We start from the raw sequence: 19,667 nt of genomic DNA on the forward strand, positions 1-19,667 counted from the left end.
AGGAAAAAAGTGCCGGGTATGGTGGGGCTGGAGGGGAGTGTGCAGCGAACAAGGGAGTCACTGAGAGAGTGGTCCCTCCGGAAAGCAGATAAGGGTGGGGAAGGAAAAATGTCTTTGGTGGTGGGGTCGGATTGCAGATGGCAGAAGTGTCGGAGGATGATGCGTTGGATCCGGAGGTTGGTGGGGTGGTACGTGAGGACGAGGGATTCTGCTTTGGTTGTTATTGCGGGGAGGGGGTGTGAGGGATGAGTTGCGGGAAACGCAATCGAGGGCGTTCTCGACCACGGGCGGGGGGGGTTGTGGTCCTTGAAAAACAAGGGCATCTGAGATGTACGGGAGTGGAATGCCTCATCCTGGGAGCAGATGCGGCGGAGGCGAAGGAATTGGGAATAGGGTTTGGCATTTTTGCAGGAAGGTGGGTGGGAGGTGGTGAATTCTAGGTAGCTGTGGGAGTCGGTGGGCTTGAAATGGATATCAGTTTCTAGGTGGTTGCCAGAGATGGAGACAGAGAGGTCCAGGAAGGGGAGAGCGGTATTAGAGATGGTCCAGGTGAACTTAAGGTTAGGGTGGAAGGTGTTGGTGAAGTGGAACTGTTCAAGCTCCGCATGGGAGCACGAGGCGGTGCCGATACAGTCATCAATGTAACGGAGGAAGAGGTGGGGTATGGGCCAGTGCAGGTACGGAACAGGGATTGTTCCACGTAACCTACAAAGAGGCAGGCATAGCTTGGGCCCATGCGGGTACCCATGGCCACCCCCTTTGTCTGTAGGAAGTGGGAGGAATTGAAAGAGAAGTCGTTGAGGGTGAGGACGAGTTCAGCTAAGCTGATGAGGGTGTCAGTGGAGGGGGACTGGTCGGGCCTGTGGGACAGGTAGAAGCAGAGGGCCTTTAGGCCATCTGTATGGGGAATGCAGGTGTATAGGGACTGGACATCCATGGTAAAGATGAGGTGTTGGGGACCAGGAAATTGGAAGTTCTGGAGGGCGTGGGTGGTGTCACGGATGTAGGGAGGGAGTTCCTGGACTAAGGGGGAGAAAATGGAGTGCAGATAGGTGGAGATAAGTTCGGTGGGGCAGGAGCAGGTGGAGACAATGGGTCGACCAGGGCAGTCAGGTTTGTGGATTTTGGCAAGGAGATAGAAGCGGGCGGTGCGGGGTTGGGGAACGATGAGGTTGGAGGTCACCTGAGGTGATGAGGTTGTGGATGGTTTGGGAGATGATGGTTTGGTGGTCAGGGGTGGGGTCATGATCAAGGGGGCGGTAGGAGGTGGTGTCAGAGAGTTGGCACCTGGCCTCGATGAAGTAGAGGTCAGTGCGCCATACTACAACAGTGCCTCCCTTGTCCGTGGGTTTTATGGTGAGGTTGGGATTGGAGCGGAGGGCTGCACGTTCTGTGGGGGAAGAGGTTGGAGTGGGTGAGAGGGGTGGAGAGGTTGAGGCGATTGATGTCTCGACGGCAGTTGGAGATGAAGAGGTCGAGGGAGGGTAGGAGGCCTTGGGGTGGTGTCCAGGAGGAAGGAGTGTGTTGGAGGCGGGAGAGGGGTCAGTAGAGGGAGGGTTAGGTTCACGGTTGAAGACGTAAGCACGGAGGTGGAGGAAAAACTGCTCAATGTCCAAACGTGACTGGTATTCATTGATGTATGGGTGGAAGGGGACAAAGGTGAGCCCTTTACTGAGGACTGACCGTTCGTCCTCAGTAAGGGGAAAGTCTGGGGGGATGGTGAAGACTCGGCAGGGCTGGGTGCTGCTGTCTCCTCTGGAGCTGCTGGCTGTGGAGGCGATAGGCAGAGCGACGTCGGCGTCGGCGGTGGGCGGAATTGCATCGGCAGTGGTGATGGTAGGTCTCTTTCCCTTAATGAACCATGACATCACTATAGGACCTGTGGCTCCAGATTCGGTGAAGGTTCCACCTGCTCCTCTCCCATTGCTGCTTCAGCTGAACTCGATCTGGGCTCCACTCCTCATGCTTTTAACTGCAAGCTCCATTATTGTCGCTCACCCCTCTGCTCCTCCCCCACAGTCGCCCAACAGAGCTCCAATTTGGAGCCAGCATATGTCAGTGAGCAGAGGGATGATGGGTAAGCTTGAGTTGGCATGAACAAGTCTAGAGATGGCAGAGCTTTGGATGAATTTAAGAGGGTAGTGCATGAGAAGACAGCCAAGAGTACACTGAATTTCTTAAGTCGAGAGGTGACATAGATGAGGATTTGTGGCAGGGCAAAGTTGTGTGATATCACAAAGATGAAAACAGAGGGTTTTAAACAAGGCACAGATACATGGTCACGAGCTCAACTCGGAGTCAAATGTTTCAGTTTGTTAAGTCTGTTTCAGTCTCAGACATGCGAGGAAAAGGTGCAATATAAGTAGCCATATAACTGAGCTTGAAGCAATGGCTTCAATCTTCCCAATGTTTAATCAGAGGAAACCCCTGTTCATCTAGTATTGGATGCCAGACAAGCAACCTAATACCTCAGCTATCAGAGGTTGAGTCAAGAGAAGTGAAGTAGTGAAGAAGTGGGAAGAGGAGCCATCGAAAAATCTATCCAGCAACAAATAAATTAGAATAAAAGTGCAATGCTACACAGCCAACAATTGCACAGCGATGTTGATTTGGTGTGGTCAGTCATACGAAAGGCTACAAATGGACTTTTTGTCAACTTTGCATAGGATGATACCCGTGACCTTGATGAGTGCAATTTCGATAATGGAATCCAGAAATCTGACTGGAGGGCATTAAACTTGGAATTGCAAGAAAGATGACAATGGATGCTGGAAGCAACAACACATTTAAGGGCAAGGATAATTGGGTCAGGTGTTTGTTTATTCAAGAGAGGTAATGACATCAGACATAGCAAGATGTTGCCTGAAGTGAGAGAACTGCTAGCTGTGTCAGTTAACATGGGGAGGAAAGTAATGAAAATATCTAGGTGAGATTGGCAAATAATTCTCAGGGTCATGCTTCACAAAGGTCTTGTTAGAGACAACAAGGTGCAGAGCTGGATGAACACAGCAGGCCAAGCAGCATCATAGAAGCAGTAATGTGTTCATCCAGCTCTGCACTTTGTTGTCTCAGATTTTCCAGCATCTGCAGTTCCTACTATCTCTGATACAAAAGTCTTATTGTTAGTTTACCACATCCCAGTGGTGGTTAAGGTGTGCAGAGGAAATATGAAGTTTATATTTTCAAGTTCCTAAGCATGAAGCTGCTTGGTACTTTCATAACCCTAACACAGCACTGTAGCCACACAGACTGTAGCAGTTCAAGACTACAGCTCACCACTATCTTCTCCAGGAAGGGATATGCAAACAGGCAGTCAATGATGATGCTCACTTCCCATGAAGGAAGAGACAATGCACTGCCAGTGTTGCATTATTTAAATGAGTCACTGCAGCAGTGCTGCAAAAGAAAGGTTCACATATCTGGCATTTTCAAAAGCAAACCTGTAAATGAACGGTACTTTTTTCATAGAGGTGGGACAAGGCACCAGGAACTAGGACAGTCATTTGAGTATGAAATGCAATGCAACCAAATAAGAGTCCAATGATCCACATACATCCACGTAGTTGTTACCCTACTCATTGATGAGACTACAATATCCAGAATGTACATAATAAACCATAGAAAGACAGAGAGATAGAATAATTTACAAGGAACAGTAAGAAGAAAATTTAAAAGCGCTTAAATTTCAGCCATTAAATTACAACCTATCTGAAATAATCACACATGCAAGAGCATTATGCACAACATTTCCACCCCCCCAAAAAAATTTAAAGAACAGGAAATAAACTCAGATATAGGCTTCCAAAAAAAAAAGGACTTTGAGATTAAATCAACCCAGCAAGAAACGTCTATCTGGTCTGGCCTACATACGACATGCGAACAGAGGGCAATAAACCTTTGCATCATGATGACTGCTGGTTTTCAACTCAATCTGATTTTCTTAACAATTGATATCAATGAAAAGGACATTTGGGAAAATGGGAGCCCTGCTCACTGTGCCAGGTGTGTAAATTACTAATTAATTCCCAATATATTTGATATTCATCTGAATCATCAAAAACTTAGAAGAGTTGAGAAAAAGAAAAATAGATCAGCAAGAAAATCCAGGTATAAAGAAGTGAACAGAAATACTATTTATTTATCATTACTGAAAAAAAAAGGGATTGGAATGCACTGGTATAAATGAGAAAGTACTGTGATAACAATGGGCAACACGAGGTTAAGCATTTAGATGAACAGAAGATTTGGAATGTTTGTGCTGGTCTTTTGTATGTAGTGCAGTTTGTGTTTGTTGGGGTTGGGTTGGAACTTTTGGAAGGGCTCATAAATGTTTCACGTTATATGAAAGTTTATATATTACTTGTTCACCCTATTGTAAAATTTGTTAGAGCAGATATACTTGCCCTCCTACGCAACCGATCTCTTTCTTCACGAATAGCATTCATAGTTGCCTTTGTCCTGTTCAGGTCATCCTCTTTGCTACACAGCATTGCCGTGAGGCTTTCGTTTTCTTCCCGAAGTGCAGCTAACTCCTTCTCCCATCGAGATCTCTCTTCAGAAAGGGTTGGATAGAAGTCACGTCCCAGTACACCCTCAATCTCCTCGACAGTCTGTTAATAATGTTAAATACAAGTACAAATGAAATGTACTTCATTATTATAGCACAGTTGTTTTAATGTTACCAATTTTTTTTTCGAGTAACTACATAAAAATCAAATTTATTTGGGGGATCAGGATGAAAGTTGACTGGGGAAATCCCTGCTTCTCCTTCAATAGACCTTTCAAATCCACCTGCAGATCAGTTCATCTCAAATCTGAAAGATAACATTTCTGGCAATTCACTGGTACCTTATTAAGGCACAAATGTCAGTTAAGGTTACATGCTCAGGCTCTGGAGTGGGGTGTGAAACCTACTGCCTAGTTCAGAAAGAAAGATGCTGCCGCAAGCAGACTGGGAATTCCAACGTTAATCTACGAACAGACGGAAAAATTTATACGGTGAATGCAGTCTAGCCCAAAACTCTCAGCTAACCTCTGAAAACATGCTATTAAAAAACTCAGCACTTTATTACATTTTTCACGAAGTTCTCAAAAATCTTGCAGCAGAATAAACTCATTACACACAGAAATTTGAGTCACTGACTTTACGAGATTGGCTAATACAACAAAAACAATGGGACTGAATGACCAATCAATTTGGTTTTCATAGCACTGACAGAGAATGGAATATTTGCTGCAGATCCAGAAGACAGATCTTTGGCATAATTACAGAACCATCACAGGGATACACACTAGCAAAGTTTACATGCTCAAATAATTATGTACGGTACAACGGAGGCAAGAAGGTTTTTAAGATATTGTGTACCAAGAACACTAAGACCATGTGTGATCAACATGAGGAGCTATCTCAATGCCTGATGCGGTCTACAAGTTACAGGTATCTGAAGTAAAGCAAACATTTCAAAAATTGCTCTTATTTTCCATGCCCAGGTAGGAATGGCTTGTTCTGCACATGCAAGACATCAAAGGGAGATCAAATTGCCAGATTAACATCGTTAAATTTTGTCATTTTACTTGGCTGGTTGTTGTTAGTAGTCTTTTTCTTGCTAATCAATCCATATTGTTCCTCCTTCTCACAAGTTAAACTGCTTTTAATTTGTTCCATTTAGTCAGTGGAATAGTTGAACATAAATAATTTCAGCTATCATTAATTTTTGCTCTGAGGTGTGATATAATAAACAATCTCTTCTGTCTGCCTAAAGAGTAAGGCAATTAATGGTGAATAAGACAAAGCTCAATATTTGCTCGAAGCTGGTTTTGCTCAGCTAATGTTCAATGGAAAAGTTATGGTGGCAGCATGAAAGCAGGCAAAATTAAATTCATGGCCAAAATATCGTCGAATCACATAAATGATTACCTTTATAGCTAGGTCACAGTGTTCACTGGCAGTGGTTAGTTGTTCAATGTGTCTGTCCACTTCTGCCACTGAAAGACTGCAACTGCTCTTCTTCCTTCCACAGACTACATTCTCCAGCCCAGTCAATACCCTCTGGAGCTCCGAGTTGAGGTCACTACAGTTATCTAGCACCAAAAAAAAGTATAAATGTTCAGTTCATGATTACTGCTGATAGTTTGCATGAAATTCTGTTGGTATTTTTGAAGCTGTGACTAGAATTTGAACATGAAATAAGAAGAAAGGAGGCAATGGTCTTGTGGTATTATCACTAGACAAGTAATCCAAAGACCCAGGTAACGTTCTGGCAACCTGGGTTCAAATCATACCACGGCAGGTGGAATTTTATGCACTCAACAGCTGGTGTGCTGTTAGCATCCAATTTTCCAAGTTTAGCTCATGATTGTAATTTCAGGTTCAGATTTGGATCAGACAAGGATATACACTTCTAGAGAGAATAGGACACCAAGTTATTCAACCAGGAGAGATGTGATTGAGTGTGAACTAGATGTTATATCTGTTGCACCTTGGTGTTTTACTGTTGTATAGTCAGAGGAATTGAATAAATAGTTTGCTTACTAGTCTTCAGTGTAGAATATACTAATAGCTTTCCAAAATTACCAAATAAATCAAGGGAAACAAGAAAACAAATGCAATTACCGTCACTACAGAAAAAATGTTATGGAAATTTCTGCAGCTAAAGACCTATTATAAAAGATGCAACAGCAGAATATTTGGAAATATATAATAGGATCGAGCAAAGTCAGCATTATTTCAGGAATTATTAGAATTCTTTGTGGTGGTAAACAGGATAGGGCAGCAGGGGATGCAATGTATTTGAGTTTTCAAAAGGCATTTGATAAGGTACCACATATTGGGCTACGTAATGAAATAAGAGACCATGATATTGGAGATAGCATATCGGTATGGATAGAGGACTAGCTGATCAATAGAAGATAGAGTTGAGATAAGAGAGCACTTTCAGGATGGCAACTTGCAACTAGTGGAGTGACACAAGGATCAGTGCTGAGCCACAATTATTTACAATATATATTAATGACTTCGAGGACGAAGGTGAATATATCATAGCCAGGTTTGTGATTGATGGCGCAAAAAAAATGTAGCAAGCCAAGTGGTGAGGATGGCACAGAATCTGTAGGGGGATATAGACAGACTAAGTGAGTAGGTAAAAACCTGGCAGATAGGATAATGTGTGCATTTTTCTAGGAAGAATAGAGGAGGTGAATATTATTTAAATGGAGAATGCAGCAGAACAGAAGATTTTGGAGTCCTTGTCCATCAGTTACAAAAACCTAGCATCCAAGTTCAGCAGGCAAAAGGGAAGGCAAATGGAATGCTGGCCTTTATTTCAAAGGGAATGGAATAGAAAAGTGGTTGGTTTTGCTAAAACTACATAAGGCACAGTCAGACCACAGCTAGAATAATGTGAACAGTTTTGTGCTCCTATTTAATGAAAGATATACTGACATTGGAGGCAATCCAGCAAAGATTCACTAGTCTGATATCAGGTATGGAGTGACTGCCTCATTGAGAAAAGGTTGAGTAGGTTGGCCTGCACTCACTGGAATTAAGAAGAATGAGAGGCAACCTTCTTGAAACATGCATGGTTCTTAGGGTACTTGCCAGGGCAAATGAGAAAGATTGTTTCCTCTTGTACAAGGGTCTAGGACTAGATGGCATAATCTCCGAATAAGGAACTGCACATTTAAGACAGAGTCAAGGAGTAATTTCTTCCGAGGGTAGTGAATCGGTATTTCTTTAATCGCAGAGGGCTGTCGAGGCTAGGTCCTTAAGTACATTCATGGCTGAAGCCGATTTTCAATGAGTCAGAGAATTAAGTTGAGGAATATCAGGTCAGCCATGATCTCACTGAATGGCAGAGCAGGCTCAATGCGCTAAATGAGCTATTTCTGCTCCTACGCCAAATAGTCTAAACATCAGGTGTTTTAAGATCAAAAAGGTTGCATGACCTTAATTTTAATTCACATTGTACAAGAGTTGAATCAAACAGGAAACTTCCAATTACTTCACCTGGATTTTACAGAGTTAAAAAAAATGGACACATTGTATTTTCTGATATACATGCATCAATGAACTTGAAGGAAATGAAGATTTGGTGCTTGCATCATGCTGGAGGTAATGGAAATGGCAGAGAATGATTTCTTCAACATGTACAGTGGTAGTTAAACTCCAGTAGACAAGAACCCTTTCATTGGTCTGGGAATGGTGTGGTGGAAAGTAGGGAATAAACTAAGAACAGAAAAGCAGGAAGTGGGGTGCAGTCAAGATTCTTGTCAGTTATGGTATAGCTGACCTGTCAGCAGAACCAATATGGTAGCTGATATGAGACAGAGAAACTGAGACAAAGAGGATACGTAAGTGTGGAAATCATTTGAGTTATAATGGATATAAAGGCAATAGATTGACAGAACTGATATGGCCACAGAAGGAGGCTAATACACCAGCTCTTCAAACAAGCAGAATTACCTGGTGCTAATCTCCACAGTGCTTGTGTTTTTTTTTCTTCCACACCCTTGTACACTATTTCTATCCAAGTAATCATCGAATGCCCTCTTGAATGGCTTACCTGAACCCAAATAGCCTATTTCCTGAAATGGAGTCAGAGAAGTAAAGGCAGGGAGAAAAGGACCATGTGAACGTAAATGAAGGATGGAAACTGATAACATAGTTTGTGCTGCCTCTAGACCACGATTAATTCTGACTGATTTGGAACTGCAAGCTGTATGGTGTGGCAGAGATCCACAATTCCAATTCCTCATGTTGCAGTGTCCCTCGCTCTTTGGAAACAGCATTGAACTTTCACTCAAAATAATAAGTTTGTGGTAACAGGAGCAAACAATACTGACAGTCAATGATTTTAACAATATTGCCATTGTCAATTTGTTTTTAAGGCGGCAAATACTGGTGATTCTGCTCTTTCCCTTTTACACCTCATTAGCAGGCATCCTTACTGTTATTTTCCAATTAGTTTTCTTTTGCCTTGCACCATTATTTTTGTCATTTATCTCTTGTGCTTTCCACTCTACCTTGCATCTGTGCTTATGTCTGAATGTTCCAATGGACCATACAACAGAATGAAAAAATGACATACAAACAGGAAATCATGAAAACACTCAAATCAGGCAGTATTCAAAGAAAGTTAATATTTTAGGTCAATGTCCTTTCATCAGAACAGACACAGTCTGACCTGAGGGGGTTTGGAACAGTTGTGTTTTTATTGCAGATTTCAAGTATTCACAGCAAAGTCAGAGTCATACAGCACAGAAACAGATGCTTCAGTCCAAATAGTCAATGCCAACCAAGTTTCCCAAACCAAACCAGTCCCATTTGTATGTGTTTGGTCCAGATCTGTCCAAAACCTTTCCTAGTCATGTACCTATTCAAATATCTTTTAAACATTGTAAATGTACCTGTATCTACCACTTTGTCTGGCAGCTCATTCCACATACGAAACAGCCTGTGAAAAAGTTGCCCATCAGGTCCCTTTTAAATATTTTTCCTCTCACCTCAAAAATATGCCCCCTCGGGGAAAAGACCTTTGCTATTCACCTTATCTATACCCCTCACAATTTTATAAACCTCTGTAAGGTCACCCTTCAACCTCCTCTACTCCAGCTAAAATGTCCCAGCCTACACAGCCTCTCCCTATAACCCAAACCCTCCAGTCCTGGCAACATTCTGGTAAATCTTTTCTGAACCCTCTCCAATTTAATAACATCCTTCATAAAGCAGGGTGACCAGAACTGTACACAGTACTCCAAAAGTGGACTCACAAACATCCTCACAACTTCTATACTCAATGGTCTGAGCAATGAAACCAAGTGTGCTAAACACGCTCTTAACTACCCCCATCTACCTATGACAAAATTTTCAAATAACTATGTATCTGAACTCTTAGGTCTCTCTGTTCAACAACACTATCTAGGGTCGTACCATGAACTGTATAAGTCCTGCCCTTGTTTGTTTTACCATGATGCAATACCATTTATCCAAATCAAAACACACAGCATTTCAGTAGTTTGCTTTGGCTTAATTTTAAAATATAGCCATTTAGAGCTCATTTTTCTTATGCTAAATGCAACAGTGGTAAGAGTACTCCAGGGAGGAAGTCTACAGGAGAAATTGCATAATGGTGGACTTAACTTTTTTTTACTCATTTGTTTGTGAGATTTCCAGTGGATTTTCACTTTCATGAGGAAGCTTATGCCACCAAAGGATCTACACTGCTGAAGTAAAGAGGAATTTAAAAATAAAGACTCAGAGCACAGAAGGACACAATGAAAAGTTATGCATGACTTAGAAACTTGCAAAAATAGATGTAGTGAGGCCATCAAGGAATTTGATAAGAATGAGTAATTCAAAATTTAAGATTGTTTTGACAGAGGACAACGTGTGTCAGTGATGGGCAAATGCAACATTGCAAAATATATTACAGGTTGCTGTGGAAGATAGGAGTGCATCAGAATTATTGAGTCTTTCAGATTTTCAACAGAATGGTGGCAATGTTGCACAGGTGTAAACATTAGGTGTTGGTGATGGTTAGGATATATGAAGTTTTGTTTGCCCAATGTGGAGTACACTAAAATCTGTTGTTATATTTCAATGTACAATTTATAGAGCAATTCACGACTCTAAAGATAACTTGCCACTCAAGCAATCTTTTATTCCTGACTTTACGCATTCATTATCAAACAATCTCATCTGTCACATTAATAGAATAATGTTATTAAAGCAATTTGCTGTTTATGCATGTTGGAAATTGTGCATTTTGTACAATTCTTTGGCATGAAAGGGATCAAAATATTAAATCTATACGCAGGCGGGATAATTAATTGCTGTTAAATCTAAAAGTGTGCACAATGAGTGAAATTTGGGAACCTCTGGAATAAAGCACTTTAAGGTACGGTCAATACTGTACCTATATCTGCAGAGACCATCATTGACTGGTTCTCAGGCACAGACGCAGAGGTTTGATCCTGATCTATACTTCGAGCATCATCATTTGCCTCCTGTTGGCTGTGGCTAAGTTCTGAACGCAGCTCTGAACCCTCATCATCTTCTCTGTGGAAGAAACAGACCCTTTAGTACTGCATAAATATGGAGATAGTTGTATTTGAGGCTGTTCAGCTGACTTGTCAGAACTTCAAATACTTCTTACTTACAAGATCAAGTGAAAAACATCGTGCTTCTGAAGAGAAAACACAATAACTCTAAATATACATTTCAGTCACTATAAAAGAAAAAAATTATGCACTTAACCATATGCATTTTGGGAACTTTACAAATTAATAAAAACACGCAAAGCTTTCCAAAACAAACATCCAAGGTTGAAGTTCCACCAAATTCTCGCTCATTGGTTCAATTTTAGAGCTTATGTATTCCATCCTTCCCGCTTGCATAATTGTCCCCAGGTAATCATAGAACCACAAATGCTAACTGCACAGGAGGCCATTCATCCCTTCAGTAGTTATTTAGCTCACTTGACTGAACAATCTTCAGCAGAGATTAGATTGGTGTCAGCAGCACAGGGTTTCATCCCCATTTCAGCTGGGTGGTGGATTCAGGATCTGTTTCCTTGCCCTATACATGGAGGAGATCACAGCAGTGTGGTTCAGGCCTGCCTTCAAACAGAAAACTGAGGAAGGAATACCTCCAAGTCCAGATTATTAATATACACTGTGTAAGACAAGAATTCTAGTACTGTTCACTGGGAGGTCCAACTATAAACATTACACCAGTCTGAAAAACACTGTTCCTCACTACTTTGCTTGTTTTTATTCAGTCAGATCAGTAGCCAGTTGCTATTCTCCTTCTCTTTCATAAGTCTGGTCTGCAGCTCTATATGAAAGCCCTTTTAACAAACAACAGCAACGTCACTACTCTTATCTACCCTGTTAGCCCACAAATTTCCAAGAAAGTTAGTGAAACATGTTTCCCCCCAACCCCCAAACAAATCCATACCAGTTTTCCTTAATTAAACCGTATTACCCAAGTAACTGCAGATTTTGTCCCGAACTATTGTTTCTAGATGTTTCCCCTACCCTTGGGGTTAAATTGACTTTGGTTACTCCTGGAAGCATTTACATAAATCCATTATATACACAGTGGGATTACAATACTCATCTCAGTGCTTTTGAGTTGATAGTCACATTATCAACACTGTAAAAAGCATAGCTGGACATATTTTCAGTGTCCCACTTGTCCATGTGCAAATTAGTTCATAAAGTAATTTTGGCCATCCAGCTGGCTCACATGCAATTTAGTTTTAATGGAATGGCAGCAAACAGAATTCCTACTTTATGAACACCTTTCACCCAACCTCAAGTTCACCTGGACTATCTCTTATACCTCTCTTTCCTTCCTGGACCTCTGTCTCCATCTCTGGTGACCACCACGAAACTGATATCTATTTCAAGCCCACTGACTCCCACAGCTACCTAGATTACACCTCCGTCTCACCCACCTTCCTGCAAGGATTTGATCCCCTACTCCCAATTCCTCCACGACCGCTCCCAAGTTGGGACATTCCACTTCCGAACATCCCAAATGTCCTTTTATTTCAAGGACTGCAACTTCCCCCCCTTCAGTGGTCAAAAATGCTCTTGACCACATTGTTTGCGTTTCCCACACCTCTGCCTTCTCATCCTCTCCTTCGCAACAAAAACAAAGCAAAATTCCCCTTGTCCTCACATATCACCCCATTAACCTCCAGATTCAACATATCATTCTCCACCACTTCCACTACCTGCAATCTGGCCCCACTACAAAGGATACATTTCCCTCCCCACACTATCTGCCTTCCGTAGGGACCGCTCTCTCCACGACTCCCTCGTCCGCTCCACACTCCCCACTAGCCCCACCACCCCCGGCACCTTTCCCTGCAACCGCAGGAAGTGCTACACCTGCCCCTACACATCCATCCAAAGAACCACCAAAAAACCTTTCACATCAGACAGAGGTTCATCTGCACATCTGCCAATGAGCATCCACTGCTCCCGATGTGACCTCCTTTATATTGATGAGACCAAGCAGAGGCTCAGAGACCACTTTGTACAGCACCTGTGCTCTATTCACAACAAACAACAACATCTTCCAGTCACGAATCATTTCAACATCCCCTCCAACTCCATGGACAACATGTCCATCCTGGGCCTCCTCCAGTGTCACAATGACACCACCCAGAAACTGGAGGAGCAGCGCCTCTTATTCTGCCTTGGGATCCTACAACCTAACAGTCTCAATGTGGACTTTACCAATTTCAAAATCCACCACCCTCGGTCTCATCCCATGACCAACCCTCCCGCTTATCCCCGTCTTCTTGACCTGACACAACCTGTCCATCTTCTCTCCCACTTATCTGCTCCTCCCACCTCACCGACCAATCCCCACCACTGCCTACCTGCACTCACCTATCGCCATCCCACCTACCTTCCCCAGCCCCACCCTTCCTCTTTCTATTTATTTCAGAGCTCCTTCCCCCTCCCCCATTTCTGAAGAAGGGTCCCGACCTGAAACATCAGCTTTCCTGCTCCTCTGATGCTGCCTGGCCTTCTGTGTTCTTCCAGCTCCATAGAGTGTTATCTCTGACTCCAGCATCAGCAGTTCTTACTATCTCCTAATTGCATTTGATGTTTTTATTGAACAAATCAATCTCTCAAACTTTTACAAGTTACGTATCCTGTAGAACTTAATAGTGAGTAATATAATAGGATGTAGATCAATACCACTAAACTGCAGATCTAGCTATCACTCTTCTCACCCTTCGTTTCCCCAAAGCACCATCACTCAACCCCATTTCCTTGCCATCCCAGCTGTTACTTTTTCCCAACACGGCCTCATACTGTACTGACTGACTGACTGCAGTTTCCATACCTGAAGTTGCTTTTGCTGTCTAGTCAGAAAACAGTGTTCTTACTGTTCGTTATTGGGTCACACTTGTTAGATCATGTGCTTGTACATCGTACTGCAGCAATTTCAAATCTAGTTGCCTACATCACATGCTTCTGCTAGTTAAAATTTCGCCAAATTTTGTATTTCAAGAGATTCCATTTTCTTCATTTCCTTCTCTCCCTTTAGATGTCAACATCTTTAAATTCCTCTTACTGTGCCTAATCTATCTCCAGCAAGCCAAGAAACACCAGTAAATTTCATTTTCTTTCCTGCTGTGCTTTACAGTTCATGCATCTGCACTATCTCTCTTACAACATTCAGCTCTTTCCTTGATATCATTTAGTTTCTTTCTAGCCTGCTTTCCATTTATTTTTATACAGTTCTACTCATCAACATTAATATTTTGGTCCATTCCTCATTTGTTTCTTTCAAACTAAAATATTTATCATAGATTTCATAAAATCCCTACAGTGTGGAAACAGGCCCTTCGGCCCAACAAGTCCACACCAACCCTCGGATAATCCCACCCTGACCCACCTAAACTACACATCCCTGAACACTACAGGCAGTTTAGCATGGCCAATCCACCTAGCCTGCACAGCTTTGGACTGTGGGAGGAAACTGGAGCACCCGGTCATGCCCTCTTCCTGAAATCAGTTCCTCCCATAATCTTCCCCCTATGTTATTTACGTTCTACCTACAGCAACAAGCTCATTGTCCACATATTATAAGGAATAAACAAAAAATCAAATCCATTCAATTCCGTAAGAAGTAGCACATAAAACTACAGTACACCAAGAGGTTTGTATAACTATATGGAAAAAGAAAATGAATGGGAAGTTGCTGGAAGAATAAATTTGGACTTGACGAAGTAAAAAATGTTCTCAAGCAGTGCATGAACTTAGAGAACGAGGCTATTTTTCTCAGAGTTAGAGTAGATTTCATGTCTATTTGGATCCTTAGTTTCATCATTTACAGGCCACGGGGAAATTTGTACATTAAAAAATTGATTGTTACTTTAAAAACCTGTGTATGTCAATACTAAGAGTGTAGTCACAGAAAAGATGAAAACCCTAAAAGATGCAAAAAACTTCAAACGGAGGATGAACATGCAACAAAATTTTCAAAATGATTAGTCTCTTTACGTGCTGTATCTACATGAGCAATAGGAATTCTAACTCAAATAGCTAGTGTCAATCAGATAACGTCTGAAGGTTAAAAAGGCAGAAAACAAAATATGAGAAAGGAGTATTCTAGGAAGCAGATTAGTCAACCATGGTTAATCAGGGAAGTTATGGATAGCATCAACATGAATAAAAACTACAATGTGGCAAGGACTAGCGCTAAGCCAGAGGATTGGGAAAGTTTTAAAAACCAGCACAGGATTAACAAAAAACACATGGGGAGAAAATAAAGTTTGAGGGTAAATTTGCAAGTAATATCAAGATGGGCAGCAAGAGCTTCTTTCAAAATGTAAAAACAGAGACCCCTTAGAGAAATAATAATGGGAAACTAGGAAATAGAAAAGAAGTTGAATAAATTCTTTGCATCAAAATTCATGGTAGAAGACAATAATATTATTCCAAAGATACTAAACAATTAAGGGGCAAGAGAGGGGCAGTAATAAATACAATAAATATCAGAAGAGAAAAAGTACTCAGGAAGCTAAACAGGCCAAAGACTTTTAAACCCCGTAGGTCTCTTGGGATACAAACTAGGATATAACAAATCAAGAATCCTTTATTTGCATGTCAGAAACCTGAAAGACTAAAAATCAGAAGTCTTTTTGAAAGTGAACCCAAACAGATTTGTCGACAAGTTGAGTTTGGGCCCTTTGGAAAAAAAAACTTTGCTTAGCCCAAACAGACCTAAAACAGAAGTATTTTCCCCCGAAGTGTCTCAACAGACCCAAACAGACCTGTACAGTTCAGGCCCTTTGAAAACAAAAGGAAAGACCTGAATGTTACTGGCATATTAATTATGTGACTGAATTATTAAATCCTCTGTCAATTCCTGAGTCACTTCTAAAGTTTCTAAACACATAATAATAATGGAAGAAACCTTTAATAACTGGTCATACTGTAGTCCCAAGCTTCTCAACATACAGACTTTTTCAATGCACAAAGCGTTGATCAAAGCTACTCATGATAAGTGCATCTGAAAACAGAAACAATCCTTTTATCGGAAAAGCAGTTTGCGCCAAGGTTTACACATAAAGGGCTCCAAACCTGTAAAGGAAGTAGCTCCATAGATAGTGGATGCACTGGTAGGAATCATCTAAGAATCCTTAGATTAATAGTGCCAGGGATTGGAAAATTGCCAATGTAACAACTTTGATTAAAAAGGGAGACAAAAAACAGACAGCTCCAGGTCACTTAGCTCAGCATTGGTCAGTGGGAAAACGTTAAAATCTATATAAAGGATGTGATAGCACAGCATTTACAAATACATATTGGGGCAGAACCAGAACAGCTTCATGAAAGTGAAATCATGCCCAACAAGTTTGTTAGCAATCTTTAAGAAGGTAACAAGCAGGATAGATAAAGGGGAAACAGTAGATATATGTGTATTTCCAGAAAGAATTTAATAAAGTAGCACTCATTAGGCTACTTAACAGCCCATAATGCTGGAAGTACCACATGACATTGGATAGAGGATTGGCTAACCAACAGAAGACAGAACTGGAATAAGGAGATGGTAACTGGTAAATAGTGGAGTAACACAGGGATCAGTGTGGGAGCCACAACTGTTTAAAGCATATGTTAAAAACTTGGGTTAGGGAAGTGAATGTACTGTAGACAAGTTTGCAGATAACACAAAAATAGGTGGGAAGGCAAGTGGTGAAGATGACACCTAGAGTCTGCAGAGGGATACAGGCAGGTTAAGTGCGTGGGTTAAAAATTGGCATATGGAATACAAATGTGGGAAAATATGAAATTTTGCACTTTTGCAGAAATAAGAGAGATGAATATTATTTAAAAGAAGAAAGACAGCAGAAAGCTGCATCACAGAACAATTTGCAAGCGCTTATGTGTGAATCACAAAAAGCTAAAATGCAAGTTAGCAACAGGAAAACCCTATGGAAAGTTGGTCTTTATTTCAAAGGGAATGGAGTATAAATATAGTGAAGTTTTGCTAACACTGTCCAAAGACCACACCGGAAATACTGTGAACAGTTTTGGTCCCCATATCTGAGGAAAAATATACTGACATTAGAGGCAGTTTAGAAAGGATCACTAGGTTCATAGAATCCCTACAGTGTGGAAGCAGGCCATTCAGCCCATCGAGTCCACACCAACTCTGAAGAGCATCCCACCCAGACCCAGCCCCCACCCTGGACAATTTGGGCAATTTAGCATAGCCAATCCACCTAACCTGCACATCTTTGGACTGTGGGAGGAAACCAGAGAACTGATAAAAAACCCACGCACACATGGGGAGAATGTGCAAACTCCACACCGACAGTCAGCCAAGGGTGGAATCGAACCCAGGTCCCTTGCGTTTTGAGGCAACACTGCTAACCACTGAGCCACCGTGCCGCCCCATGGATGATCCAGGGTATGGAGGGTTCATCTTATGAGGGATGTTTGAGTAATTTGGGGTTTCTATTCGATACAGTTTAGAAGAAAATGATTTTTAAGAGAGCTTGACAGGATAGATGCATTGATAGTTCCCAGTTTCGACAGTGTCCAGGACTGGGGACTAATGTCACAGTAAGGGGTCACGTGGTTGGGATAGTGAGAAGGGAGAATTTCTTCTCAGAGTGTAGTGAACCTATTGATTTCTTTTTAGCATTTGGCTGTAGAGGTGCGATGTTAAGTATACTCAAGGTTGAGATAGATTTTTGATCAGGAAGGGAATCAAGGTATATGGGAATGCCAGGAAATTGGAGTTGAGGATTATAGATCACCCAAGGTCTCACTGAATGGCAGAGCAGACTTGATGGCCTAGTTCTGCACCTGTGTCTTATGATCTGACAGAGTAACTGATATTTGCTTCGAACTGATGCAACTAGGAAAAGAGCTTGTCAAGTACTAACAACTATTTTGTAAGTGTTAATTATTCGCCATTTGGAGATACCAATAGATTATAAAACAACATAACAGGAAGCGAGCAGTAAGACAGAAGTAACGACAAATTAACTTATGCAACTCTCCAAGAATATTCAACTACCAACAAAATAATAACTATGAATCAATCAACATTAATTAGGAAGAAATCCTAGCCTGACAAATTTCTTCAACAACTCAAATCACTTGGCAGACCATGACTGTAGAAAACCCCATGAAGTGATGTGCTTCAATTCAAATGCATTATGAAATTCAATTCAGAGAAGCGAGAAAAGTGCTTGGTCAGGACAGACACAGCAAGGGAATACATGGTAAACAGGAGGATCCTGGGAAGCACTAAGGAACAAAGGGACTTTGGTAAGCATGTCCACCAATCCCTTAAGGTAACAAGACAGGCAGATAAAGTGGTTCAGAAGACATATGGGATTCGTGCCTTTATTAGCCAAGGCATGGAGTTTAAGGGGAGGGTGGTGATGCTGGAAATGTATAAAATATTGGTTAGGCAACATCAGCAATATTGTGTGCAGTTCTGGAATCCACATTATAGGAACGGTATGATTGCACCGGAGAGTGTGCAGGGAGCTTTATGAGGATGTTACCTGAGCTGGAGAATTTCACAATATGAAGCTAGTAAAGTCTCAATGTGGAGAATTTCTTCTCAGTGTGTAGTGAACCTATTGATTTCTTTATGGCATTTGGCTGTAGAGGTGCGATGTTAAGTGTATTCAAGGTTGAGATAGATTTTTGATCAGGAAGGGAATCAAGCCTCATCCCAATGGCCAACCCTCCCTCTCATCCCCGCCTCCTTGACCTGTCCATTTCTCTTCCACCTATCCGCCCCTCCAACCGCACTGACCAATCTCCAACACTGCCTACCTGCACTCACCGAACGCCATCCCACCTGGATCATCCATGGGACGTAGGGGGAGGAGGGAGGGAGGGAGGAGAGAATAGAGACATGATTGAGATGTATAAAATTATAAAAAGGGGCATAGACATGGTAGACAGGAAGAGACCTTTTCCCCTGGTGGGGAGTTCAATGACCTGGGGGCATAGATTTTAAGATAAAGGGCAAAAAGGTTTAGACAGAATGAGAGGAAAGACGTTTGTTTTCAGCCAGAAGGTGGCGGTAATCTACAATTACTGCCTATAAAGGGTGGCAGAGGGAGAAACCCTCATAACATTTGAGGATGATGTAGGATTTAGATGTACACTTGCAATGTCAAGGCATACAAAGCTACGGGCCAAGCGTCAGAAAACGGGATTAGAATAGGTGATTGTTTTTGACCAATGTAGACTTGATGGGATGAAGGGTTTTTTTCTACACTAGACCTCTGACTTTATGCATTCTACATGAAAAATTCGCGGGTAAGTGGATCTGAGTCCACGAAAAGATCAGCCATGATCTTATTGAATGGCGGAGCAGGCTCGAAGGGCCGGACGGCCTACTCCTGCTCCTTGTTCTTATGTTCTTATTTACCAAACTCAAAAATGTGGGAGATTCATGATAATCCTTTATGATAAGTATGGTTCATGATAAGAAAGCAGGTTAAGGGCAGAAAATTAGCAGTCATTAACAAAGCTGCGTCAGTATTCAATTGGGGAAGCAAGTAGAGTAAACACAGAACTGTGGATAACAAGGTGTAGAGCTGGATGAACACAGCAGGCCAAGCAGCATCAGAGAAGCAGGAAAGCTGACGTTTCGGGCCTAG

At 41.8% G+C, this 19,667-nt stretch overlaps 1 protein-coding gene across 3 annotated transcripts in view; it reads right to left on the minus strand.

Annotated features, from left to right (window-relative positions):
* mcc (MCC regulator of WNT signaling pathway) overlaps positions 1-19,667 on the minus strand; it is a 153,169-nt gene that overhangs the window by 59,819 nt on the left and 73,683 nt on the right. For all 3 annotated transcript variants that reach the window (XM_048619123.1, XM_020529509.2, XM_048619137.1), the window contains 3 exons: positions 10,914-11,056; positions 5,918-6,081; positions 4,404-4,610 (listed from right to left, as the gene is read on the minus strand). In XM_048619123.1, the coding sequence (XP_048475080.1) occupies positions 4,404-4,610; positions 5,918-6,081; positions 10,914-11,056 (514 nt within the window). The remainder of the gene's footprint in view (positions 1-4,403; positions 4,611-5,917; positions 6,082-10,913; positions 11,057-19,667) is intronic.

This window comes from Rhincodon typus, chromosome 3 (genome assembly GCF_021869965.1).
Source record: "Rhincodon typus isolate 14 chromosome 3, sRhiTyp1.1, whole genome shotgun sequence".
Classification (NCBI taxonomy): Eukaryota; Metazoa; Chordata; class Chondrichthyes; order Orectolobiformes; family Rhincodontidae; genus Rhincodon; species Rhincodon typus.